Source organism: Ornithorhynchus anatinus, chromosome 19 (genome assembly GCF_004115215.2).
Source record: "Ornithorhynchus anatinus isolate Pmale09 chromosome 19, mOrnAna1.pri.v4, whole genome shotgun sequence".
NCBI lineage: Eukaryota > Metazoa > Chordata > Mammalia > Monotremata > Ornithorhynchidae > Ornithorhynchus > Ornithorhynchus anatinus.
In genome coordinates this window covers 13,772,938-13,797,663 of record NC_041746.1, presented here as the reverse complement: position 1 = coordinate 13,797,663, position 24,726 = coordinate 13,772,938, and the positions used below count along the sequence as shown (strand labels likewise).

Below are 24,726 nucleotides of genomic sequence, written 5' to 3'. Positions count from 1 at the left end.
CGGCCCCAGACCGATAAGGTCCAGGGGGGCAGCCGGTGCCCGCTCTGGGTGCCCGGTGGGAGATGGAGGACCCCGGCACCCACTTCTCCGGGCACCGGCCCTGGCTGAGCCCGCTGCCCGAGCCCCCGACCTCGGGACTGCTCCCGTCTAGGGCCGGAGCGGTTGGCTCTCGGGCCTCCTCGGGGTGCAGGTTGCTGATGAACTCTTGCCCGTGGCGTTACGGCAAGACCTCGGCGGAGGCTGGGATTCTATGACTGAGCCCGTCCAACGCATAAGGAGCATTTACTTGTTTGCTGTCTGGGCCCGACCTCCTGGACCGGGGGGAAGCGGTAGGACCACCTCACCTGTGTGCTTCGAATTGCCAGAAATGCCTCTATGACAAACTGGTGACCAGAGCCACAGGTCCAGCACTGCACAAAATAAATATGCGTAAGACTGTCCCTCGGGTGGCTCTGTGTATGTGTGTGTGAGGGAGGGGAATTAAGGCAAACAAGTCCAAGCCAAGAGGTGGCCTCTCCCTTTTAGGGAAAGGAGAGGCAGGTCACGGACGTGGCGGCTGCCAGGACCATAATGGCTGAGGCATCACACTAGCCAGAAAACTCTGGGCAGGAGCAGAGCTCGTTGTGGGCAGGGAATGCCTGTTACCCTGTACTCTCCCAACCGCCTAATACAGTGTTCTACACACAGTAAGCGGCTCAATAAATACGGCTGACTGACAAAAAACTGCACCTTTCAAAATTAGTCCCAGCAACCCCCCAAGCCTGAAGGGCAGTGGCACAGCCGTACCCTCCCCCTGCCCAAGTCCACCACGAGCTCTGCTGCAGAAGGTAGGTTGGGGTCCCTCCCCAGGAAACACAAGCCACGTGGGAGGGGACTGAAGGAACCTCAAAACCTCAAGTCCGCCTTGGATGGAGCACCAGCCCCTCTTGGGGCGGAGCGACTCTGAAAATTTCCCCGTAGCAGAGCCGGCGTCCCACCTGGTATAAACCCTACGCCCTCTCCACAATGCACCCGGATCCGGCAACGGCCCCCTCCACCCCAGCTGCACCTCAGTTCCCTCTACCGAGAGTCCCCATCCACACGAGACAAAAGTGAGAAACAAACCAGCTTTACGGAGGCTCTGCCGCGTGGCTCCCGCACGGGAGTCCCGGAGGACCTGGGCGCTACCGCGAGTCTGACACACAACAAAAATCATGGCTCTGGCTACCTTCGCAATAACACCCTCCCCCTTTTCGTCTCCCCTAAGCCGACAGACGTCCACGGGGGTCGTCCGGCTGGCTGCAAAACTGGTTGTGGTTTGCGAACGGTAAAGCAAGTCCCAAATCCCGCTCCCCCCGCCCCCGGTTTCGGGACGGGGAGGGCTTGGGCCTGCCGTTCTTGCCAGATGAAGCACTCAGTTCAAAGCCGCCCCTTCCTCAGCCCCTTCCCACTTTCCGGGGTTGCCCGGGGCGCGACAGCTCAAGTCCCGAGGGAGGCGGCGGCCGCAAGGAGAGACGCCCGTCCTCGGCGGCCGGTCCTCAGCGGGCCTTGCCCGGGGGGAGCCGTCTCCGGTCCTTGCCCGCGTTCCGCCGGCGTTTGCGGCTCAGGAAGCTCTCGAGCTTCTGGCTGCGCTTCAGTTCCTGGTACTTGTCAGCCAGCTCCAGCTGCCGCCGCTCAGCTGAGAAGAAGAAAGAGGAGCTGGAGGGGAGCCCCGGCCTCGGCCCAGACCCCGCTCCCCTCCTCCTGTTCCCCAGAGGGGGCCGGTGTCGGCGCCCGGCCCCTCCCCTCCCAACTCACATTTCTTGAGGAAGAAGGGCTTGCAGCCACGCTGGGCCTGGGCGCGCTGCTCTCTCTTCAGGGCCAGGTGCTGTTCGTGCTGCCGCTGCCGCTCCTGCTGCGCCTCCTCCTGCTGGGTCTGGAGGGAGAGACGGACAGAAAGAGCAGGCGGCTCTGAGGATCGTTTGCAGCCAAAGGGGCGGGGAGAGAAGCCTCAGGGGCCCCAGGACCTCTCCCCTCGTCCTAGGCCACTTCCTCACCATGTGATTCAGCAGCTTCTGCAACCTCTCCTTCTCCTCCGCCTGCCGGCATCTCTTCAGTTGCTTTTCCACGAGCTGCGGATTAGAGAGTAGGACTGAGTAGGATTGATGCTTAGCCCCCTGCCCCCATTGGACGGCTCCCCACGGCCCGGCCCTGCCAGCAGCTCCCCGTGTCTGTAGAGAAGCAGCGCGGCTCAGCGGAACGAGCCCGGGCTTGGGAGTCAGAGGTCACGGGTTCCAATCCCGGCTCCGCCACTTGTCAGCTGGGTGACTGTGGGCGAGTCACTTCACTGTGCCTCAGTTCTCTCATCTGTAAAAGGGGGGTGACGACTGTGAACCTCACATGGGGCAACCTGATGACCCTGTATCTCCCCCAGCGCTTAGAAGAGTGCTCTGCTCACAGTAAGCACTTAAATACCAACATTATTATTACGTCCAGGCCTCTACCCTCCCCCGGGCCACCCCTTTCCAGCCCCCCGTACCTTTTTCTCCTTGGTGCGGATGTCGTTCAGGAAGGCGTAGGTTTTATCGAAGACCTCGGGCCTGTAGGTGCCCGACAGGTCATCGAAGCGGGGGTCGCGCCTGACCTAAGGGGCGAGCGAGAAGAGGATAAAAGCCTGGTGCCCTCCAACTATCCTGCCCCGGCGTCTGGGGGAACGGGGGCCCGGCCCGCCCGCCGAGAAGCAGCGTGGCGCCGCAGAGAGAGCCCGGGCTCGGGAGTCCGAGGTCACGGGTTCGAATCCCGGCTCTGCCCCTTGTCAGCTGGGGGACTGTGGGCGAGTCACTTCACTTCTCTGGGCCTCAGTGACCTCATCTGCCAAATGGGGATGAAGGCTGGGACCACCTGATGACCCTGTATCTCCCCCCAGCGCTTAGAACAGCGCTCTGCACATAGTAAGCGCTTAACGGCTACCAACGATATTGTTGTTGTACGGGGCTTTCTAGAAAAGGGGCAGGGCGTCCCGCGGGGGGGGCCCCCCTGCGCCTCACCTTCTTACTGCCGGGGACCACGCGGCGCAGAAAGGGCACGGGGCTCTTGGACGACATCTCCAGCGGCCTGCGGGGAGGAAGCGGTCAGCCAGGGCCCGGTCCCGCGGGGCAGAGGGCGGGGGTTTCCCCGGGACTGACCGGTGCTTGTGGGCGGGCCCGGGCTGCGGGGGCGCGGGGCGCCTGCGGCGGGGGCTGCGCGGCGGGCCGGGCGGGGGGCCGGGGTCGCTCTCGGCGCGGCTCTGCAGGGCGAGCAGCTCCTCCAGCGACGGCGCCGACAGGGGGTCTGGACACGGGAGCGCGGACGGACGGACGGACGTCAGCCGCCAGCGCGCGCGCGCCCCCGCCCCCCCCCCCCGCGGCTCCCCCCGCGTCCTCCCCCCGCGTCCCCCCCGCACCTGCCCCGCCGGCCGCCGAGCCGCGCCGCTTCGCCATCCCAAAGCCTTCGGGGCCAACGGGGCGGCCCGGCGCCTCGCTTCCGGTCCGGCGGCCCCACTTCCGGTCCGGCGGCCCCACTTCCGGTCCGCAAACCCCGCCCCTTCCGGCGACGGCCCCGCTCGCAACTTTATGGAGAAGCCGGCGCCGACAACGGACACTGGCGCCACCCCGGGCCTCGCCTCTCCTCCCCTCCCGTCCTCATAAGGACCCCATTGGTTCGGCGCCTCCTCTGTGCCGACCGCTGTTCTTAAGGTCTTTGAGACCTGCCACTTGTCAGCCGGGTGACCGTGGGCCAGTCCCTTCTCTGGGCCTCAGTTCCCTCATCTGGAAAATGGGGGTTCACTGTGAGCCTCCCGTGGGACCACCTGCTGACCCTGGCTCTCCCCCAGCGCTTAGAGCAGTGCTCTGCACCTAGGAAGCGCTTAACAAATACCAACATTATTATTATTCACTTCTCTGGGCCTCAGTGACCTCATCTGGAAAATGGGGATTAACTGCGAGCCTCACGTGGGACGATCTGATTCCCCTATATCTCCCCCAGCGCTGAGAACAGTGCTCTGCACATAGTGAGCACTTAAATACCAACATTATTATTCACTTCTCTGGGCCTCGGTGACCTCGTCTGGAAAATGGGGGTTCACTGTGAGCCTCGCGTGGGACAATCTGAGGACCCTATATCTCCCCCAGCGCTTAGAACAGTGCTCTGCACATAGTAAGCACTTAATACCAACATTATTATTATTATTATACCTCCTTACCTTAACTGCCACCCCCAGCGCTCGGTACAGAGAAGCAGCGTTGCTCAGTGGAAAGAGCCTGGGCTGGGGAGTCAAAAGGTCAAAGGTTCAGTGACCTCATCTGTCAAATGGGGATGAAGACTGTGAGCCCCACGTGGGACCACCTCATTCCCTTCTACCTCAGCGCTTAGAACAGTGCTTGGCACATGGTAAGCGCTTAACAAATACCGACATTATTATTAAAGGTTCATTCGATAGTATTTATTGAGCACTGTACTAAGCGCTTGAAGATTCTAACCCTGGCTCTGCCACTTGTCAGCTGGGTGACTTTGGGCAAGTCACTTCCCTTCTCTGGGCCTCGGTGACCTCCTCTGTCAAATGGGGATGAAGACTGGGAGCCCCACATAGTACCACCTCATTCCCTTGCATCTCCTCAGCACTTAGAACAGTGCTTTGCACATACTAAGCGCTTCACACATGCCATCATTATCATCAATATTATTACTCCAGTGCTCGGCCTATAGTAAGGGCTTAAAAAATACCATGCTGATAATCATAAATACAAGGTATTTAAAAAATACCATGCTGATAATCATAAATACAAAGTATTATGATTATCAGCATGGCATTTTTTAAGTGGACAGGTGAGGTCAGTGAGGCCCCGAGAAGTGGCTTGCCCACGGTCACACGGCGGATAACTGTCCGAGGCGGGATTAGAACCCACGTCCTCTAGCTCCCAAGCCCGGGCTCTCGGCCCGCAGCCGCCCTCCTTCCCAGGCCCCTCCTCACCCACCCGCCCTGCCCATCGACGACGTGAGTTTGGGATTTTTTTTTAATGGTTTTTTTTTTTTTATAAAATCTGGAACAGGCGGATTTACAGGGTGTGGTGAGAGCCTGGGGAAGAAGGAGGGTCGGGGCAGACCCTCCCCGCCCCCCCACCTGGCCCTCCGGGTCGAAGGAGCCGGTCTCCCACCAGATGCAGACCTCATCGCACCTGGACCCCCTCCGCGGGGGGCGAGGGTGTTGGATACGGGGCTCCTGGAGGGAGAGGGAGAAGAGAGGGGGAAGGGATGAAGGGGTAGAGAGCACCAGAGGGAGGGGACGGAGCCCCATGGGGAAGGGGGCTAGGCTCGCCCCACGAGTCCATCGCCCAGACACCGCGTCCCTAGCCCAGCCCCCGCAGCTGGCACCGTGGGACCCTGGGGGGAAGGGAGGGGGGCGGCGGGGAGGGAGGAGGGGAAGGGGCTTCCAGGGCGGCCGCGGTAGATGGGCGGGCGGGGGAAAGACGTTGAGAGCAGCAGGAGTGGAGGAAACGTCCGTTGTTCCTCCTACCCGTGGGAGGAGACTATGGGCCGGCTGATGGTGCTGTTGGTAGTCATGGCGGCTAGTTCCCACCTGCAAAGATGGCACGGTCACCGGGGTGGGGAGAGGGGGAACCGAGCCGAGGGGGGAACGACGGAGGGGCAGGAGGAGCAGGCAGCCCAGACCCGGCCCCGGCCCTAGATCGGGTCTTCCCCCTTCCTTCCTCTGGACTCTAGCCAGACTACAGGCTCACGGTGGAGCCGACTCTGCGGTACCGTGCGCTCCCGGGCGCTTGGGACGGTGCTTTTCACCCAGTAAGCGCTCACTAAATACCACCGACCGATGGATTCCCGCCGCCTTTCGGAGAGCGACACCTCTTCCTCTCTTCCCCGCCCGGAACACCACATCCGGGCCCAACGCGCCCCCGGCACCACAGACTCAAACTCGGCTCTCTCTCGCGCCCGAGTTTTTCCTGAAGAGGGGCCCCCGGCTCTCCGTGCTCTCTGTCAGGATCGTGCGTGTCTCCTCTGCGTTCTTTTGGCCCTTCTAGAACACGCCCGGCCAGAGGTGGAGAGCCGCCGCCGCCAGGGCGTGGGGCCGAGGGGACCCCCAGGCCAGCCGGGTCCTCCTGCCACCGGGCCCTACCTGATATCGTGAGGCAGACAAGACTGGTCCAGGCCGTACTGAATCACTGCCAGTTTGCACAAGGTCTTTAGACTGGGGCCTGGAGGAGGGGGCGGAGCCGGTTAGGGCCGGCGCCGCCGGCCCACCTCCCTCCCCGCCTGGGATCCCTCCCGGGGACGGCGAGGGCGGGGAGGAGACCCGACTTACTGAAGTCCAGGATGTGTAGGTCAGAGTGATCCATGAGATCAAACTCGTCACCCAAGCCTTCTTCGGGGGACGGGCTGTAGGAGGCATCACACAACAGAGGCGGCCCCCACCTCACTTCCCGCCCGCCGCCGGGATGAGGCTCTGGCCGGGCCCTGGCCCTGCCCCCATCCCGCCACTCCCCTCTCCGCCTTCCTTCGTTCCTCCCCCCGGAGCAGGCAGCCTTCTTCCCTCTGAACAGCGGTCGGTGCCCCTCCCGCAACGGGGTTTAGCTTTCCCAGCCCACCCGCCCCGCCCCTGGATTCCTCTCGCCCCACCTGGTGCCCCCAAAGAGGACAATTTTGTTGCCCACAATGCAGCAGCACTGGCGGCGCCGGGGACACGGTCCCTTCCCCTTCGGCTCAATCTTCTTCCAGGAGAAGGCCACTGACAAGCAGAGTCGGAAGGGCAGCCCTTATCCCGACCCGCCCACTTCCTCCCTCCCTCCGCCTCCCGCTCCCGGCCGAGTCCCCTCCCTCCACCTCTGGAGCTTTCCCTGGCGGGGGGGTGGGGGGAGCCGCTCTCGCCCCTACCTGGGTCGAATTTCCAGAGATCGTGGAAGTGCCGATTCAGCCGGGAGTTGTAACCGCCGAAGATGTACAGCTCCCCGTTGTACCCGACTGGAGAGAGTTGGGAGAAGGGACCACCTCAGGCGGGACGAGAGGCGGGATGAGAGGCGGGCAAGGGGAACAAAGGAACGGAGGCCCGAGAGTCTCGGGACGGCTGGGGCTCTTCGCACAGAGAGGCATCCCTGGGGCCGGCGGGAGGGAGGGAGGGACGGAGGGCAGGAGGGGAAGAGATGTTCCAGGCAGAAGTAGCCGGCGGGGGGAGGGGAGGGGCCGGGGCCGGGGCCAACTCACAGGCGGAGTGGCTGCGGCGGCCCTCGGGCAGCAGCGGGGTGGACGGACACTCCAGCCAAGCCTCGGCCCGGGTGTCAAACACGCGGATTCGGTTGCAGTAGATCTCGTTGCTGGAGTGGAAGGGCCCGAAGCGGTCAGCTCGGCCCCCGAACACGTACATGCGGCTGCCCAGCATGGTGGCCGAGTGAAAGTCCCTCCAGCGGGCGGGGGTCCCCTGGGGAAGGGAGGGGGCGGGGGAAGGGAGAGGGTCACCGGAGGAAGGAGGCCGACGCGGTGTTCCCCCGTCTGCCGCGCTTCACCCCCCACCCCCGGAGCCCAAGCCGGGCAGCGGTGGCTGGGATAGCGCTGCCGGGATCTAGAGGCCAACTGGAACCACCGCTGTCCCTCCGCCCCAGGCCCACGCCGCCCCGCCCTCCACAAGCTGAGCTCCGGCCAAGAGACAGAGGAGGAAAGGGCTGGCTGGGCTCTGAGGGGGGCGGGGCGAGGCAGCCGCGGAGACGAAGCTTGGACCCAAGAGGGGAGCAGCTAAAATTAAAGGCGTCTGGACAACCGGCTGTTCCCTTCTAAGATTTTTCTTGAAGCCGAGGCCCGTGGAGGAGGAGGAGGAGGAGGAGGAGGAGGAGGAGGAAGAGGAGGAGCGGGGTGCGAATGGAGGAGAGGCACAGACCTTGGCCGAAATCAACGTCCAAGTCATGCTGGTCGTGTCCAACTTGTGGATGTCATTGGAAAAGCAGTCAGCCTGGAAAGGCCGGGCGGGAGGATCGTTTCCCTTCACCCCGCTCCCTCGCCGCCCCTCCCCGCCAAGACGCCCTTCGACCACCCGCTCCTCCCACCCGCCAGGAACCTACCAGCTGTTCGTAGCCCCCGAAGACGTACATGTTCTTGCCCAGGACGCAGGCCGAGTGCCCGTCCCGGGCCCCGGGCACCGTCCCCGACACCTTGGGCGTCGACCACCTGTGAGTGTCTAAATGGGTGAGGGAGGGGTTTCAGGGTTCGCGAAGGCTCCCCCCACCCGTCCCCGCCACGGAGAGGCCCAGACTCTCGCCGAGTCGGCCGGCCTCCCCGTCTTGGAGTTCCTTCCTTTCTTCCTTCCTTCCTCTCCCGGCCGCCCGACTCGTTTCCCTCCCCCGCCCCGCCCCGTCGGGACTCACTGATGTCGAAGCCATAGAGGACGTTGCAGGCCCCCTCGGTGTCGTTGCGTCCGCCCCACAGGTAGACCGTGTCGTCGATGAGCACGGCCGAATGCCCGTAGCGCATGTAGGGCACCTCCCGGACTTTCCCACGCCCGCTGGGCCACACGGGGGGCAGCTTCGTCCAGCGGAGGGACACTGCGGGGACACACACACACGGAGCCCCTTCACCCGGTGAAGCCCGGTCGCCTCCGCGCTTCGACCCACCCCCCGGGGGCCGGGGGCGTCGGCGCTGCCCGGTCCTCGGGCGGGTCCTCGTCACCTCCCGGGCTCCGGGCGCTCACCGGCGTTGAAGACGTGCACGTCGATCTGTCGCAGCGTCTCGTAGTCCTCGCCGGAGCAGTAGCCGCCGAAGGAGTAGACCCGGTGGCCCACGGCCACGGCGGCGTGGTTCACCCTCCGGGGCCCACCCTCGAGGTGCACGGTCCACCGTAACATCCCCCGGGCCGCCGGCTACCGCCGCATTCCCCCCGGCCGCGGGGCGCCCGCCCGCCGTCTCCGCCACCTGCGGGCACACGGACCGGAGGAAGACCCGGAGGGCCGCACCTCAGCTCCGGGCTGCACCGGGGGCGGTGACCGGGGGCCGAGAGGGAGCGGGATTCCGCTGCCCCGGTCCTCCTTTCCACGGGCTTGGCTTTGTCCCCCCCGCCCTCCTGCTCTCCCTGCACCTCCTTAACCTTCCCCGCTCTGCTCTTCCGCGGCTCTGCAAATGGCAGGCTCTCCTCCCGGTGGGCGGGCGCCCAGAAACACCCCCGACCTATTATTACCACCCCCGGAGAGGGCCAGCTGGCGGCGGGGCCCCCGGGGGCCGAGCCTCGGATTGGACAGCTGCCCCCGGGAGCCCAAGGGCGGACAAGCTCGGGGCCCCAGCTCCGTCGGGGTCATCAAGGCGGGGCCCAACCGGCAACCTGAGCCGCTCCCCCGGGGAATTCCCGGACCTCGGGGGGAGGGCGTTCCCCCCATTCATTCCATACTATTTACTGAGCGCTTACGACGTGCGGGGCACCGGACTGAGCGCTGGGAATGGACAAATGGAGAATGTCCAGATTATATTAGGGAACGTCCCAACCCCCCCCCTCCGCCGCCCCGCCCGTCCGACCGTCGGGGAAGGGGTCTCCGGCCCCCACGTGCTCCCGGGCCCCCGAAATAGTTCCCCCGGCCGGCGGGGTCAAAGGTCAAGCGGGGTCCGGCCGGAGGCCCCGGCGCTCCCTCCCCCTCCCCCTCCCCCCGCACCGTGGGGCCTCCGGGTCGAGCCCGGGCGGTACCTGCCGGGCCGGGCCGGGCGGCGGAGGGGCCCCGTCGACCTCGCCGGGCCTCCGTTCTAACCGCCGGCCTGCCTCCCGCCGGCCCAAATAGCGGCGGGACCGGCGCTTCCGGCCTAGGCCCGGGCGGCGCGCCTGCGCGCGCGGGGGCTCCTGGGAGATGGAGTCCGGCCGGGGGCGGCCCTCCTCTGCGCATGCTCGGGAGGGCGGGGCCGCGTCCCCGGAGGACGGAGTCCGGCCGGGAGCGGCTCTCTGCGCATGCCCGGCCTGGAGGCCTCTGGGAAATGGAGTCCGGAAAGGGTGGGGGGGGGGCGGAGGCGAGGCGAGTTGGGGCCTCCAGGATCCGCGGCCGGAAGTGGGCCGTGCGGGTGAGGATGGCGGGGAGGCCGGCCTGCGGGTGGGGGGGGGTGGTCCCCTTTTTCCCTCTTCTTCTCCCCCCTCCCCTCTGGGCTCATTTGCCTAGCTTTTAATTACCCTATTTCCATTCACTCAGTCGTATTTATTGAGCGCTTCGCTATGTGCCGAGCGCCGCACTGAGCGCCCGGAACGGACAGATCGATCACCGAGACGGTCCCTGCACTTTGACGGGCTTACGGTCGTCCGTAGCAATAAACGGAATCAATTAATTTTGTTAAGGGGGGGGGGGTCCATCCCCTTCATTCTGTTTATCGCCATGAAGTTGTGCTTTGGCCGTCTCCCCCGATTAGAGCGGGAGCCCGTCAGTGGGCAGGGATGGTCCCTCGCGGTGGCCGAATTGTCCCTTCGAAGCGCTCGGGCCAGTGCTGCGCCCACAGTGTCGGTCAATACGATCGAGTGACCGGGGGGACGGTGGTCGACCCCCCGTTGACCCCCGTTTTTTCCCCCCAGCCCCTGCTGGCAGCGCCCGCGCCCGGTGTGGAGGCGGCGGGATGGGCCCCGAGAGGATCATCCCCACCCCGAGCGAGGAGGAGCTGGAGCGGCCGCAGGGCTCCCCGGAGGGCCCGGGCGACTGGAGCAACGACGAGGAGCCCGACGAGGAGCCCGAGGGGGAGCAGGGCGGCCCCGCCGGCTACTCCTACCAGCCCCTCACCCAGGACGCCGAGCAGGAGGAGCCGCCGCAGCCCGCCGCCGACATCCACCACCGCATCCAGGTGAGGGTCCGCCCCGACCACGAGGTGACCCGCCCGCCGTCGGGGAAGGGGCCGGGTTGCAGAGGGGCGGGTAGAGAGACCTCAGTCCCCCCCCCGGAAAACGGGGATGAAGACTGGGAGCCCCACGGGCGACCACCTGATCACCTTCTACCTGCCCCGGCGCTCGGAACAGCGCTTGGCCCAAGGAAGCGCTTGAATGCCACGATTACCTTGTTCTGTTTCGCTTCCTTGTCTCCCCAGTTTGGACCGTGAGCCCGTCAAGGGGCAGGGATGGTCTCTATCTGTTGCCCAGTTGGACACCGCAAGCGCTTAGTCCAGTGCTGTGCACGGAGGAAGCGCTCGGTAAGTCCTGGTGAATGAGTTGTTATCTTGCCCCGGGCTGCAGGCCATGGGGCTGCACCTGCCGGACCCGCCGGCCCAGAGCGATGAGGAGGAAGAAGAGGAGGGGGCTCCCGCCCTGAGCAGCCACGCCTCCATCCCTATGGACCCAGGTACCGCTGCTGCCCCTTCCCCCAGAGCCCCTGGGGAGGGGCAGGTGGGTGGACGACTAGGCTTAGGTAGTCGGGGAGCGGAGGTCGGCCCGGTCCTCAGCGAGATGGTGGCCCTTTCTCACCTTCCGTGGTGAGGGCCATGCTCTTGGGCCGGGGGGAGAACGCGACGGTGGCACCGAGGTCTCTTCACTCCCAACACGCCCGGGGATAAGATGGCCCATGCCCCCTTCTCTCCTCCTCCCGGGCCTCGGGGCCGGGGGCCGGGCCCCCCTCCCGGCCACTGCCGGCTCGGGTGGGAGGAGGAGGGGGCCGCGGGCCCTTCGGTCCGGCTCCCCGAGCCCCCCGCCCCGGGGCCCGCGGGAGGGGGAGATGTACACGGGGCCGGGTGAGGGGCTGAGCCCCTCCTGTCGCATCGCAGAGCACGTGGAGCTGGTGAAGCGGACGATGGCGGGCGTGAGCCTGCCGGCGCCCGGCGTGCCCGCCTGGGCCCGGGAGCTCTCGGACGCGCAGTGGGAAGCCGTGGTGCAGAGGACGCTGCAGGCCCGCCAGGCCCCCGCCGCCTGGAAGTGACCGGACGGAACCCCCCGGGACTCACCCCCTCCCTCCTCTCCCCACTCCCACCCCCTCTCCTCTCTTCCCCTTCCTGGAGCAAGGCGGACTCAGGACTCCTCTCCAGAGCGATCCACTTTATTCCGTTCTGTACACAGAGAGACATCTGCCTGGGCCTGGCCCCTCACAGCATGTGACGCCCCACAGAGAATAAAGTCCCCTCTGTCCACGGCTCCATCTGCGTCCTGAGCCTGCTGCCCCCTGCCACTAAACCCCCTCCCCCGGGTTGGGGGAAGGGGGGGGACGTGGACGCCGGTACAGGGAAATAAATAGATGGGGGCCGCTTCCCGCCCTTGGTCCCAAAGCTAGCACCAGGAAGGGAGCTGTCCCCTTTAGTGTTTGTTAACGGTCCCTGGTGGCGCGGGGTGTGGGGCGGCGATCAGAGCAGCCACTGCCCACCTTGGTCCCTTTAGAGTCCCCATCCTCCTCCCTCCATCTCCCCTCCCCCTCGGACAGGGGGAGGACGGGGGCGTGACCGAAAGGTCATCCATCCAGCGCCTCGTGCCTCCCCCTCGCTCCCCAGAGGCTCAGCCACGGGCAGGGGCTCCAGTCTGGAAACCTGGCCCCGAAGCGGGGGGCAGAGCAGAGGCATCGGCTGCCCGGGGTTTCTTTGGGTCTCTGGCAGCTGTCTGCCTCCTGGGCATGGCAGTGCAGTCCCCGTGGGCTTGGGATGGGGGGGAGGAAGGGCCAAATTCAGGGAGAGGGGAGCAGGGGTTCAGCTAGGGGAAAAGCATCAGACTTGTTTCTCCCTCCCGTAGCCCTTGGGGTTGGGGGGCGGGGGATGAGGTGTGTGTGGCAGAGTAAGACCAAATGGGCGGAAAAGGGAGCAAAGAATGACCCCTGGGGAGGAGCGGTACAGGCCGACTCCAGGCCCAGGAGGGTGGGCGGGTGGGCCAAAGCATCTGTCTCGTTACCATCGGTGGGTGGAATGTCAGTGCAGGGAGCTGCCAGTCCCAGCTCCTCTCGGGGGTGTCTACACCGAAGCCCTCGGCACCCACTGCAGCCAGGCGGGACCTGGAGGGGGTTACACCAGCCCCGAGAGGGTCCCGCTGGGGACCGGGGGTGCCGCTAAGCGGGGCTCTGCACACGGGGGTCTCTGGACAGTCGACCTGTTGCCTCGGGGAGCGGGGGAGGGGATCGGGCAGGGTTCTAAGAACAGGAGCCGGGCAGCCGTGCTTGGCACCGCCGGCCACGGGGTTGCCGGCCCTCGAAGGACTGCAGCGGATTCAGTCCCCTGGCCCCGGGGGTCTGGATCCCCGGCAGTGAGGGCCGGGCGGGGGGAAGGGGCGGGGGCGGTGGCTCCGGGCCTCGGATGGGCGTGAGCGGCATCCACGGTGGGCAAGGTCCCTGGGCGGGGGCGTCAGAGGGCCTCCTGGCTGGCCGTCAGGAACTCCTCGGCCCGCTTGTGGGCCTCCAGCGCCTTGATGGTGTAGACGTCCTGGGGCAGCTCGGACTTCCGCCGCAGCAGTACCTTCTCTTTCTTCATGTCTTTCACCATCTGGGGAGAGGGGGCGGGGATGAACGAGCGGGATGAAGACACCTTCGCCCCCATCCCCAGCCAGCTACCTCCGGAAGAGATCCGGCTGCTCCCGCGCCCCTCTGCCCTCTCACCTGCACGGCCTCTGCCTCGACCGTCCTCTTCAGTAGCTGGATGTCTTCAGCCGTGGGCGTCTCCGTCTCCATGGAGTAGACGGGAGGCAGCGGCGGGGGGGCCCGGAACATGGGATACTGGGGGAAGAGGGGGCGGGAGTCACCCCGCCGGCCGGGCGCCCCCTACCCCCCTCCCCGCCCGCCCCCGGCCCCGGGGGGCTCACCTGGGGATTGAGCCGGGCCAGCTCCTCGACCTTGTGCCACATCTCCTCCCGCTCCTTCACCCGGAAGCGGCCCCTGGAGGGGACACGGACGCTAGGATCGGGGGGGTGGGGGGACGGAACGGGCAGGAGAGGGCGGGGTGGGCCCGGGGAGGACTCACTTCTGTTTCTCTGCTTTGTATTGCTGCGTGCAGTCGTCGAACAGCTTCTGGTTCATCTCCATGAACAGCTTCAGGGCGTTGTAGATCAGGCCGTGGATGGTCCTGTCGGGGGGCCGGGACCGGGCTAGCCGGGCGCCCCGGAACCCGGGTCCCTGAACCCCAGCCCCAACCGCTCGGCCCCAAATCCCTCCTCCTCCCGGTCCGGCGCCCGACTCCACCCACCGCCCCGGGCTCCGCACTTGTTCCAGTGGCTTTTGGAGTTCCGGTAGAGGGCGGGGAACATGATGGGCAGGACGCGGCTGGCGTTGTCGCTGATCAAGCTCATGATGTACTCGTTGTTCCAGTAGTAGAGGGCCCGCTCGGCCACCTGCGAGGAGGCCGCGGCCCGGACGGCACAGAGCGAGGGACGGGACGGGAGGGAATGAATGAAGAGGGCGGGCCGGAGCGAGGGGCCTGGGTGGGGACCGAGGGCGCGGCCAAGGGTCTCACCTGGAAGTGGGGGCTGGAGACGCACTTGGCCAGCTGGCGGAAGAGCGGTTCCATGACCTTGCTGAATTCGGACGGCTCGATGACGTCCAGGATCTCCTCCAGTTCGTTCAGGAACATGACCTCCTTGGGGCTGTGCGTCTTGGGCCAGAACTTGAGCAGCCCCACGATGACCTGCGGGGCACGGCGGGGTCCAGGCGAGTTCGGGCCCAAGTTCGGGCCCGGCCTCACTTCCGGAACCAAGCGGGAGGGCCTGCGCGCGGGGAGGTGGGGAAGGGTGATGGGGAGGAGGCGGCGACTTGACTTGGCAGGCTCCGCGGCCATCCGGCGGGCTAGGGCCCAGGGGGCCCTGGCTCGGAGATCAGGGGGCTGAGAGGAGGAGGAGGGAGAAGCGGTGTGGGCTCTGACTGCTCTCTGCACGGAGAGCCACCGGGTCCTGACCGGCTGAGTGGGGCAGAAGGGGGTGTGGCGTGGGGGGGAGACCTGGGGTCAGGGGGAGGGGACTCACCGGCTCGGTGAGACTGCTCTCCTTCTCCAGGAACTGAACCACGCAGTATGCCAGCTGCACAGAACGGCAGGAGGGGGGAGGAGCTGAGAGGGCAAAGCTGGAAGGAGCAGGTGGAGGACCCTGCTGGGCCGCCCCCCCTCCACTGGCCCTCCACCCATAGCTCCAGCCAGGCTCTCCCCGCCCCCCCCCGGCTGGGCAGCTGCCTCATCAGTGCAGATTTCCCCGCCCCTCCTCGCCCCCTACATCTCCCCTGGCCTTTGGGGTCTCAGCTCACCCCAGAGCCACCAGTGGTCAGCTGGGAGGGGCAGGGCTCCCTGGGACGGAAGCGGCTGGCTTCTTACCTGGGGGTGGTAGACGCTCAGGGACTTGACTTTATGCAGAGGAAGGAGGACACGGATGAGAAACATCTTGTGCTCCTCCTTCAGGGGTAGGGCGAAGCCGTTGATGATGCTGAGGGAGAGGAGGTTGGGGGGTGCTGAGGCACAGCCCCTCACTCCACCCGCCCTCCGGGTCCCACTCTGGCACTTAAGCCCAGACGTCGGTGCACCGGGTCCAGCTCACCTGCCCAGGATTTCCAGCAGTTCGGCGATGCCGTTGTGATGCTCAGTCTCGTAGATAAACCTGCGGGCAGTGGAGAGGAACTGGGTCGCCCGGGGAAGGCCCCACTCCAAGGAGCCCCTGTCCCAGGCTAGCCCCTTTCTCCACCCCTGCTCCCTTCTTTACCTGACAGGAGCTTTAAAAGAAATGGCTGAGCTGGGCACGAAGTGGGCAAAAATAGAGGGACAGGGATAACCTAGCAGAGTGCTTAACACCTAGTAAAGGCTTTGCAAATGCCATAACTAAAGGCCCTTAGTGCCCTCGATCTTCCACCTCACGCCCGCTACTGCACCCCTGTACCCTCTGCCCTAGGCTGGCTGGTCCTCCCACGCGCCTGTGCCCCGGGGCCCCCCGCACCCACCTGTAGAAGATGTGGTTGATCTGCCGGCGTACGTAGGCCCGCAGCCCCAGGAACTTGCCGTAGATGCGGTGCAGGATGGTCTTGAGGAAGTCCCGCTCGCGGGGGTCCTCGCTGTCAAACAGGTCCAGGAGCTACGGGACGGGGCGGGAGCGGGAGACGGTCAACGGGGGCCGCGGGGTCGCGCAGCCCGGCCCGGAGCTGCTACCGCAAGTGGGCGGGGGGAAATGAGCTCTTGGGGAGAGGAAGAATGGGCCCCCGTGGGGACGGAGAGGGGTGGCGGCGGGGGAGGAGGTGGGGCTGGCTCGGGTAGAGAAGAAACTCACAGAGAGGACAAACTTCTGGTCGATGTATTTTTTGGCCACATTGGGCTGGAAATCCGGAGACTCGAGGAAACGGAGGAAGAATTCGTACACGAGCTGTGGAGGCAGAGGGACCGGGGTGACTGGGGGTTGTTCTCCCCCCAGTTGGAAAGGCTCCTGGCTTCCCTCTTCTCTGCCAACACTACCACCCGTCCCACCCTAGCTCCGGTTCTTCACCCACAAACTGCCTGACCCCCACTTCCCTTAGGAAGAAGCTGTCTCCTCCATTCTTAGTAATTCACCCCTTTGTTCCCTGAAAACCTAAGAACTTAAGCCCTGCCCCCAGAGTCACGCCTTCGGTCCGCCAGACTTGCATTCTGTCTCCCTCGGTAGCATTCCAGGATGCTGAGAAAAAACGGGCAGTCAACTGCCCGGTAGGCATAGCCCTTGGAACTTATCCAAACCCCGTCGTGAAATTATTACTAGCATTTCAGTGTAATTGATTCCTTATCTTCTCTCCCTCCTCGGGATTGTAAGCTCGCTGTGGGCAGGGAATGTATCTACCTACTCGGTTGTAATGTACTCTCCCCAGAGCTGAGCGCTCGGTGAGCACTCGATAGATCCGACTGATCGACTGATTCACCCCTGCACCGCGTGAAATGGTTTTCTTTGTTTTGAACTCACCGCCTTCAGGCTTTTGTGGGTGGCCCTAGCCTCAGTGTGGCACGGTTTGGTGAAAAACAATTCCAGGATCGCCCCGTCCACGCCCTTCCAAGTTTTGTAAATTACGATCCCGGCCCATCGCAGAGCTCACCTTTCCAAAGGGCCGTCACGGGGAACCCGGCCCGGCCCGCCATCGTTCAGGCGGCCATTCTCTGACCCCTCTCCGGCCGCTCCGTCACCCCCGGATGAGGTGGCTAGAGGCCCAGGTTTTAGCCCCAGGCGGAACTGCCTCATATTTGGCTTCCCTAGCACTCCCTGGTTACACCCAGATTTCCGTCTGCCTTTCGAGCTGCCTGAGCCCACTGAGTAACAGTTGGCAGAGGTTCTCCCGGCCCCATCCCCACCCGTCCCTGCGCATTCGCTGGGGGGAGCAGGTCCCCGACGTGGCTCTTGGTTACCTGGAGGTGGGGCCAGGCGGCCTCCAGCGTGGGCTCGTCCTCCTCGGGGTCAAACTCCGCCCCAGTGGGGTTGGATGAGGGTGGCAGGGTCCGGAACAAGTTAACTGAAAACTGAGGAGGGGGGAGGGAAGGAAGAAAGCGGTCCAGGTCGGCGCGCCTGCTTCTCCGTGGCTTGGGCCCTTCCCGTTTGAGCAGCCAGGCCCCCATCTTCCCACGTCCCCCTTTCCCGCCCTTCCCCTCCAGGCCCCCAACCCGGGCTCAGGCCCCGGCCCTCGCCCCCCAACCCATCAGCGCCGTAAACTGCACCGTCGCCTGGGGACGGAACCCCGTACTGAGCGCTGGGGCGAGTCGACGGCCCAGACGGAAGCCCCCGCTTCCCGGTCCCGGCTCCCCACCATGATGACGGCCTCCGGGTAGATGGCCTCGGTGACCACGTCGCGGCTGTGCGTGATGTACTCCACCATCTCGTTCAGCCCCGCCCGCTTCACTTCCTTGAACTTCAGGTCGCTGAGCGGGTCCGAGACAAAGTCGAAGAGGACGCAGCACTGGCGCAGCTTCTGGATGAACAGCTCCTCCCGCTCCTGGGACGGCGAGTCTGCCGGGGGGAAGCCGGGCTCGGGACCTCTCCCCCAGGACCCCACCACCGCCTGGCGACCGGACATACCCCCTCTCTGTGAGCCCGGGGCTCCGCCCGCCCCCCGCCGTGGGGACCCCCGACTCGGGCTCACCCTTCAGGGCGGGCAGCTTCTGCAACTCGCGGTTCTTGCTGAGGTTGAAGCGGGAGGAGCTCTGACGCCGCTCCTTCTTGACGATCTGGGGGCCCCCCGAGTACTTGATCTTGCTGAGCTGCGTGGGGGGCGGCGTGCTGTTGCTCGGCCGCTTGTTGGACGGCTGGGACGGGGGCTGCGGAGGCTGCGGAGGCTGCGGGGCGGGGACAAGGGAGTCGGCGGATCCCACGCCGACCGGTCCGGAGCTCTCGGCCCCGGCGAGGCTCCCGGGGCCAACGGCCCGGCCTCCCCGCCGCTACCGCTCGCCGATCCCTCCAAGGTGGTGGCCCCGGCTTCTCCCTCTGAGGGCACCACCCCCTCGTTCGATCCTCAAACAAGGTAGCGGGGAGGACCGGAGCCTCTGCCGGAGTCCGGGACGACTGCTCCTCCCCTCCCACGGACCAAGGGCCCCACACCCGTTGACCTGGTCCCGGCCCCTCCCTGGGAGGATGGAGTTTTAATGGGCTTTGATTTGGACACCTGTAATTTATCCGTATCGCTCTAGGGGTCTATTCTCCCCAATTGAGGTTCCGAGCCCCTTGGGGGACGGGGGGCTGTACATCAATCGATCACTGCGCTTTTGCCCGCCACCCCGTGCTTAGTAGAGGGCTCTGTAGGTACGATGTGCTTAATAAAGGCGAGTTCAGGGAGGGACACGGGGCCAGATGGTGCAGTGGCCGCTCCCTACGCGTGGCCGAGGGAAGCCGTGGAAGCCCCCGGGCTTCCGGGACCGGGGTTATTACTGCAGCGGCGCCAGGAGGAGGGGCTCACGGTGAATAAGCTGGGCCCCGGGCAACGTTCCCTCCAGCCGGGCCGGCTCAGCGCATCCGCTCCCGCAAGGCTTAGTGGAAGCTCAGGCCGTGGGCAGGGCGGTGCTAGCACCTGAGGAAGAGCTCACTGGCCTCTCTTCCCCTCGGCTCACTGGAATCCCATTCCAGGAGCTCAGGCCAAACCGGGCCAGCAGTCATCCTAATCGCCTCCGCTATCCTCTGAGCACCTAATGGAGGCCCGTTGGGCACTCGGGGGTCGGAGAACACGGAAAGCAACTGTCCTTGCCCTCAAGGAGTTCCCAATTGAACAGGGAAGAACTGGGTCCCCTGGTCACCACCTCTGGGCCCAGCCAGGTTTACGGTGAAACTTTTTTCTTTTTCTAACGATATTCGTTAAGCGTTTACTTCGGGCCAGGCACCGTACTGAGCGCTGGGAGAGATGCAGGTTTATCAGGCTGGACACAGTCTATGACCCACACAGGGGTGAGTCTTAATCCCCATTGTACAGGTGAGAAAGCAGGCATAGAGAAGTGAAGTCACTTGCCCAAGGCCACATAGCAGACAAGTGGCAGAGCTGGGATTAGAACCCGGGTCCTCCGAAACTCCTGGGCCCAGGCCCTTTCCGCTCGGCCACGCTGCTTCTTGACCACTCTTCTCCCACCCGGCTTCAAGGTCCAGCTGGCCTGGTGACAGCTCCATGACTGGAGGAGCTCCTGGGCGTCTGTTCCCACCTTTCTCGTTCACTTTCCTCTCTGACTCCCCCTTCCCTCCCCTCGATAACCCCAAATAATAGTAATCATAATTACGTTATTTGTCAAGCGCTTACTACGTGCCACTCACTGTACTAAGCGCTGAAGTGGATAAAAGCAAATCTGGTTGGACAGTCCCTGTCCCACATGGGACTCAGAGTCTTAATCCCCATTTTACAGTTGAGGGAACTGAGACTCAGAGAAGTGAATTGCCCAAGGTCACACAGCAGATAGGCAGCCAATCTGGGATTAGAACCCATGACTTTCTGACTCCTACACCAGTACTCTATCCACTACACCACACTGCTTCTCCCCGCCTGGCCCAGACCTCAGGAATTTTTGAGCAGAGACCATTCACGTCTCTAGGAGCTGAAAGCTAGTGAAAGGTAAGAGGGTTTTCTCACTTAAAAGTGGTGATTTTCCTTCTCTCCTGGGCCAGAAAAAAGGGAACTGGGATTTGGGTTACAGCAGGAGCGTCTGAGGTAGATCGAAGGGGAGGTGGGTGTGTACGTGGTATGTGTGGGTGTATATATGAGTGTGAGAGAGAGACACCCGGGACCCAGGCAAGCTGGGCCATTTCCTTCCTCGGCCGGGGTCGGGGTTGAGGAAGGTGGGACGAAACACAGAAAGTAAATGCAGACCTGGCTGGAAGCGGGTGGTAAGATAAATGACGAATTTTAATGTAATTTAATAAACGATGGGCTCCTAGGCTGAATTGAGTTCTTTTACTTTTCCGGAGGGGCGGGGGCGGGGGGAGAACCGGGGACAGCTTCACCCAGTTCAGACGCCCGGATCATTTTAAAGTAAAACCTGTGAAGTAAAAATTCTGACCACAAGCAACAACTCGGCATCGGCGCTTTCGGTTGATGGGAAAAGGTCTCGGTCCCACCGGGGAGGGCTGTGGGGAGAGGCCGTCCACTGACCCTCGGTTCTAGTCAAACCCCTCCTTCCCAATAACAGTAATAGTGGCATTTGTTAAGTGCTTACTATGTGCCAGGCACTGTTCTAAGCGCCGGGGTGGATACAAGCAAATAGGGGTGGACACAGTCCCTGTCCCACATGGGGCTCACAATTTTAATCCCCATTTTACAGCTGAAGTAACTGAGGCAGAGAGAAGTGAGGTGACTTGCCCAAGGTCACTCAGCAGACAAGTGGCAGAACCAAGATTAGAACCCAGGTCCTTCTGACTCCCAGGCCTGTGCCCTATCCACTAGGCCAGGTTGCTTCTCACAAGACCACGCTGCTTCCAAGCCCTTCGTTTCTCGTGCTGGCTGCCTTAGGGTCACGTCACTGTCCATCAGTCCCTGAAACTCAGCCTCTCCCATGCTCTCTGTGAGCAGTTCTGTTAGAAGATTGCGTGGGAAGGGGGGAGAAAGTGCTGGGTGGAGAGCATCGAAGGTTTTGGATTATCTGTGGGTTTCAATTACCGAGGTCCTCATTACCGGGGGCTCAGTTTCTGTAGCACTTAGTTTCTGAACCGCTCGAAGTCCTTCAGGTCGGCTATCTGGCCCTGACAACCTGTGGGAGGGGCGACGGTGAGTCTCCTCCAGTCACCGAGACCCAGGCCTGGGCCCTGGGACCCGGGTGACTCAGGCTTTAAGTACTGACACACTTGCTAAAGGAGCAGAAACCCCCCGGTTCCAGCCACCGGTCGGGTTTTTCCACCCACGACATCTCCCGGATCTGCCCTTTCCTGTACACCCAAATCGCTACCACCCTGGTTCAACGTCTGGTCTTACCGCTGCTAGATCACTGCATCAGCCTCCTCGCTGGTCTCCCAGCCTCTCCCCTCTCCAATCTCTACTCCATCCTGTTGTGCAGATCATTTTCCTGAAACATCGCTTGGCCTTCATCGCTCCTCTTCACCAAGTCCCTCACGGGCTTCCCGTGACACTTCGCATCACACAAAGACACCTCATAATCGGCCTTCAAAGGCTCTCTGCTATTTGCCCCACCTTGTCTTCTCTTCTCCCACTCCGCCCCAACTCGTTAACTTCTTTTCCCCGCCACCACCCCGCAGCACAACCTTCCAGCTCGACCTTACCTTATCTTTTATTTACATCGGCATTTAGCACAGTGCTTGGCCCACAGTAAGCACATAACAGATACCATGACTATTACTCCTCACGACTATCCCGTCTCCGTCTCCTCACTCATGCCATTCCCCCGGCTGCAAACTCCCTTCCCACAGCTCTCCCCACATTCAAATCCCTCCTAAAATGTCACCCACCACCCCAAACAAACTTTCCCCCATGAATTTTCCCAATCTGAGCCCTGTTAGCCCTTTATAACGTAACACTCGTGAACTTCACCGCTCACGGCACTAAGCGCTTGCACACCCTCCTTAACACTCACGTATATCAATGTCTGTTGAGTGTATTTATTTTGACAGCGCTGTAGATGTTTTGACACTTGTCTTCCCCATTAGAGTCAAAGATTCTTGAGGGCAGGGGATGTTTCATTTCATTGTCCTGAACTTCCCAAGGGCCTAGCACAGGGCACCGCATCAAATGCTGCTCAATTAATGCGGCTGCTATTACAACCATCAGTACCTAGAGAGAAAGCCTAGCTCCAAATTCTCCCCTCATGTAGCTAGATCTCCCTCTCCTCCGGACGACGCCCAGCCCGCCAGTAATCTCACCAAAGTCCTGTTGGTTCCCTGAGATGAGACTGAGATTCACCACCCGTTCCTTAAAGCCTGAGTCAGCCCGGGCCCCGGGACCCATGCCTGGGTCTCGGTGACCGGAGGAGACTCACCCAGAGAACATGGAAGAGGCTGATTTTCGGGGACTAACGGACAGTGCCGTGGCCACGAGGCAGAAAGCAGGAGAGAGCAGAGGGCTTGGAGAACAACCAGACTGGATCATCAGCTCTTGGATAATCAATAGCTGGGCCGGACGGGGTGTTGTTATTTTGTCAATCGTGACCGGTCGATCCACGATCACCCCTGGGTGTGCTTTCCAGGAACCTCCACTCTACCCACGAGAACTTCGGATGGTGAGATGCCTAGGAATGCCCGATCCCTTGGCCGGGACAGGATTCTCCCGGCCTTTTCTGACCTCCTTTACGCCCCTAACTACCCTCCATTTATTTTTAAGAGTCCTTATGCCCATAATTCAGCTTCCCCAATACCCGCGGTCTCTGTCATCTCTGCCAACCCTGCCCCACAGCCTGGTGGGAGAAGATAAGAGGCACAGATAAAGTAGTACAGATATACCCTGGAAGGGGGAAAAGAAAAATCAATTTCCTGCATCTATTTCAGTCCCGGGTTCTCTAACAAACTACATCTGGTCATGACGGTCTACAAACCCCACCGGGATAAAACCTCTATCTCACCTCTAGGGAAGCTTAGATGCCTGAGGAGGACCGGGTAGCTACCCTGTCTCCTGCCAAGTGGCCTGCGATTGCTCTGGTCACCTCTCACTCTGCCTGGTCCCCTCCACCCTCCTCCCTTCTCCCCTTCCACGCTGAAGCTTCATCCCTCAGTAGGCGGCCTTCCAGACCATCCACGTTGGGAGATTTGGGAAGACTGTACGGGCTTCTTCACCACAGATATTTTAAGCAGAGGTTTGGCACTGATTTTTCTGGGCCCGTTGAGATGTAGTAGTGTCTGGAAGCCCAAAGATAAGCTGAAGACAAGGCGAGATGACCCTGAACGACTCTCCTACTGATTCCTCCCCTTTGCCCAAGCGCGTCTTCTGGCTGCACGAAGGCTCCCGTTGCCCAGGCCCATCTCTTCCCCCGCACCGTCCCAACCTGGGTGCGACCCGCAAGGTTGGGCCCCCTCAGGGCTTCCGGACCTCTCCTAACATCCCCACGAGGCGGAGGTCTGGGGTCACGCCATCCCGCCATCCCCATTACCTCCTCCGCGCCGTCGCCGCCATCCTTGCCCCCGCTGCTGGGCTTGGGTGCCCCTTTGGCAGGTTTGGGAGGTTCCTGTCGGAGGAAACGGAGGGCGCGTTAGCATCCGCTCGGGGCGGAGAAGGGCCCGGCCGGCAGCTCCCGACCCCTTCGGCCTCGCCCGCCTCCCGCCCAACCCCACCTGCACCCCGACGGTCACTTCCTACAGCACCCCGGGCGAGCCAAGCCCACCGGCCGCCCTGTCGGGTCCCCGAGAGTACGGCGGGGCCGGTTAGGAGAGGGGCGAGGAGGGAGCTGCAGGAGCAGCCAGCCCGGCACCGCGCCACCCTCCTCCTCTCCTTGCCACCGGCCCCCGAGGGCATCTGCGGGGACCCTTGACCAGGAGAAGCTGGGGACCCTGAAGGAAGCCCAAGATCCATCCCCGGAGGAGCCAGAGGGGAAGAAGGGAGAAAAGATGACGGCTCTCGGGGCGAATCGGGTGCCGCCACCCCAGACGGCGTGTGTGACCGTGGGGTCTGGGGGTTTCAAATTCTCCGCTTGACGGGGCGGGCGGGCGGACCAGCTGGGCGTTTAGCGCAGCACCCAGCGCATTAGCAGGCCTCGAGGGGGCCGACAAGTGGACAGTGTCTCAGTACCTCGCAGTCCATCGGATGGACCTTGGGGCGAGGGGAGTGTCAGGGTGGGAGGGTCACCGAAAGTAGCCGGGGCTTCCCGGGATGGGCAAAAGCGGGAATGCCGAACGCCTTCCCGGGATGGAGACCAAGGAGGAGCCCGGTTTCCAGACGGGAGAGGAGTGTCTGGGAATTAGACTGTCGGCCGGTCTTTCGGGCAGGGCCCTGGTGCTTTCCCCGGCTAGGCCCGGGTCGGGCGCTTAGTCCAGTGCCAAGCGCTCAACAGATAGCGTCGAATGAATGAGGTTGGGAGCCGGGGGCGGGGCGGGGCGGGGACGCTCCCTCCCTGGGGCCGAATCGTCCATTCCAAGCGCCGGGTCACGTCGTCGGCGCTCCAGCCGGTGCGTGGACTCTCCTCAGCGCTTATCACAGCGCTCCGCGGGGGCTATAAATAGGACGGCCTGACTGGGTGGGTCCGAGGGGAGAGGGGGGTTGCAGGCCGCGGGATGGGGGGGGGGGGGGGAGGGAGGCGCGTCCCCGCGCGCGCGGGGAGGGGGGGCGCGCGCGTGCGCTCGCGCTGGGGGCGCGCGCGGGGAGGGGCGGCGCGAGGAGGCGAGCGGGGCCCCGAGCAGGCCTCGCGGGCGCGGGGCTTCACCCACCTTCTCCTTCTTGACTTTGTAGGGCATCTCGGCCCGCCGCCCCCGGCCCCGGCTTCGCCTCCCCTCAGCCTGGGCCC

General features: G+C 63.7%; 4 protein-coding genes across 4 annotated transcripts; 1 reads left to right on the top strand and 3 right to left on the bottom strand.

The window, feature by feature from the left end:
* Positions 1-1,092: 1,092 nt before the first annotated feature.
* On the bottom strand, positions 1,093-3,186 carry RRP36 (ribosomal RNA processing 36). The gene is made up of 6 exons (XM_029047499.1): positions 3,144-3,186; positions 3,006-3,072; positions 2,498-2,602; positions 2,016-2,090; positions 1,777-1,894; positions 1,093-1,657 (listed from the first exon to the last, which is right to left on the bottom strand). The coding sequence occupies exons 2-6, from the start codon at positions 3,060-3,062 to the stop codon at positions 1,518-1,520; spliced, it is 495 nt and encodes a 164-aa protein (XP_028903332.1). The 5' UTR covers positions 3,063-3,072; positions 3,144-3,186; the 3' UTR covers positions 1,093-1,517.
* A 2,036-nt stretch (positions 3,187-5,222) lies between these two features.
* On the bottom strand, positions 5,223-9,760 carry KLHDC3 (kelch domain containing 3). Its single transcript, XM_001508488.6, has 11 exons — positions 9,662-9,760; positions 8,681-8,901; positions 8,358-8,534; positions 8,055-8,170; positions 7,874-7,945; positions 7,207-7,420; positions 6,880-6,966; positions 6,625-6,733; positions 6,311-6,384; positions 6,125-6,203; positions 5,223-5,572 (listed from the first exon to the last, which is right to left on the bottom strand). The coding sequence occupies exons 2-11, from the start codon at positions 8,832-8,834 to the stop codon at positions 5,506-5,508; spliced, it is 1,149 nt and encodes a 382-aa protein (XP_001508538.2). The 5' UTR covers positions 8,835-8,901; positions 9,662-9,760; the 3' UTR covers positions 5,223-5,505.
* Positions 9,761-9,962: 202 nt separating this feature from the next.
* MEA1 (male-enhanced antigen 1) lies at positions 9,963-12,061 on the top strand. The gene is made up of 4 exons (XM_001508567.5): positions 9,963-10,026; positions 10,526-10,788; positions 11,174-11,279; positions 11,698-12,061. Exons 2-4 carry the CDS (start codon positions 10,567-10,569, stop codon positions 11,847-11,849), a joined length of 480 nt encoding a protein of 159 aa, XP_001508617.3. The 5' UTR covers positions 9,963-10,026; positions 10,526-10,566; the 3' UTR covers positions 11,850-12,061.
* Positions 11,951-24,726, bottom strand: PPP2R5D (protein phosphatase 2 regulatory subunit B'delta). The gene is made up of 16 exons (XM_029047473.2): positions 24,650-24,726; positions 23,380-23,454; positions 17,961-18,153; positions 17,628-17,827; positions 17,233-17,343; positions 16,136-16,228; positions 15,813-15,943; positions 15,416-15,475; positions 15,196-15,304; positions 14,855-14,908; positions 14,350-14,520; positions 14,100-14,227; positions 13,861-13,962; positions 13,703-13,775; positions 13,500-13,616; positions 11,951-13,386 (listed from the first exon to the last, which is right to left on the bottom strand). The coding sequence occupies exons 1-16, from the start codon at positions 24,674-24,676 to the stop codon at positions 13,249-13,251; spliced, it is 1,782 nt and encodes a 593-aa protein (XP_028903306.1). The 5' UTR covers positions 24,677-24,726; the 3' UTR covers positions 11,951-13,248.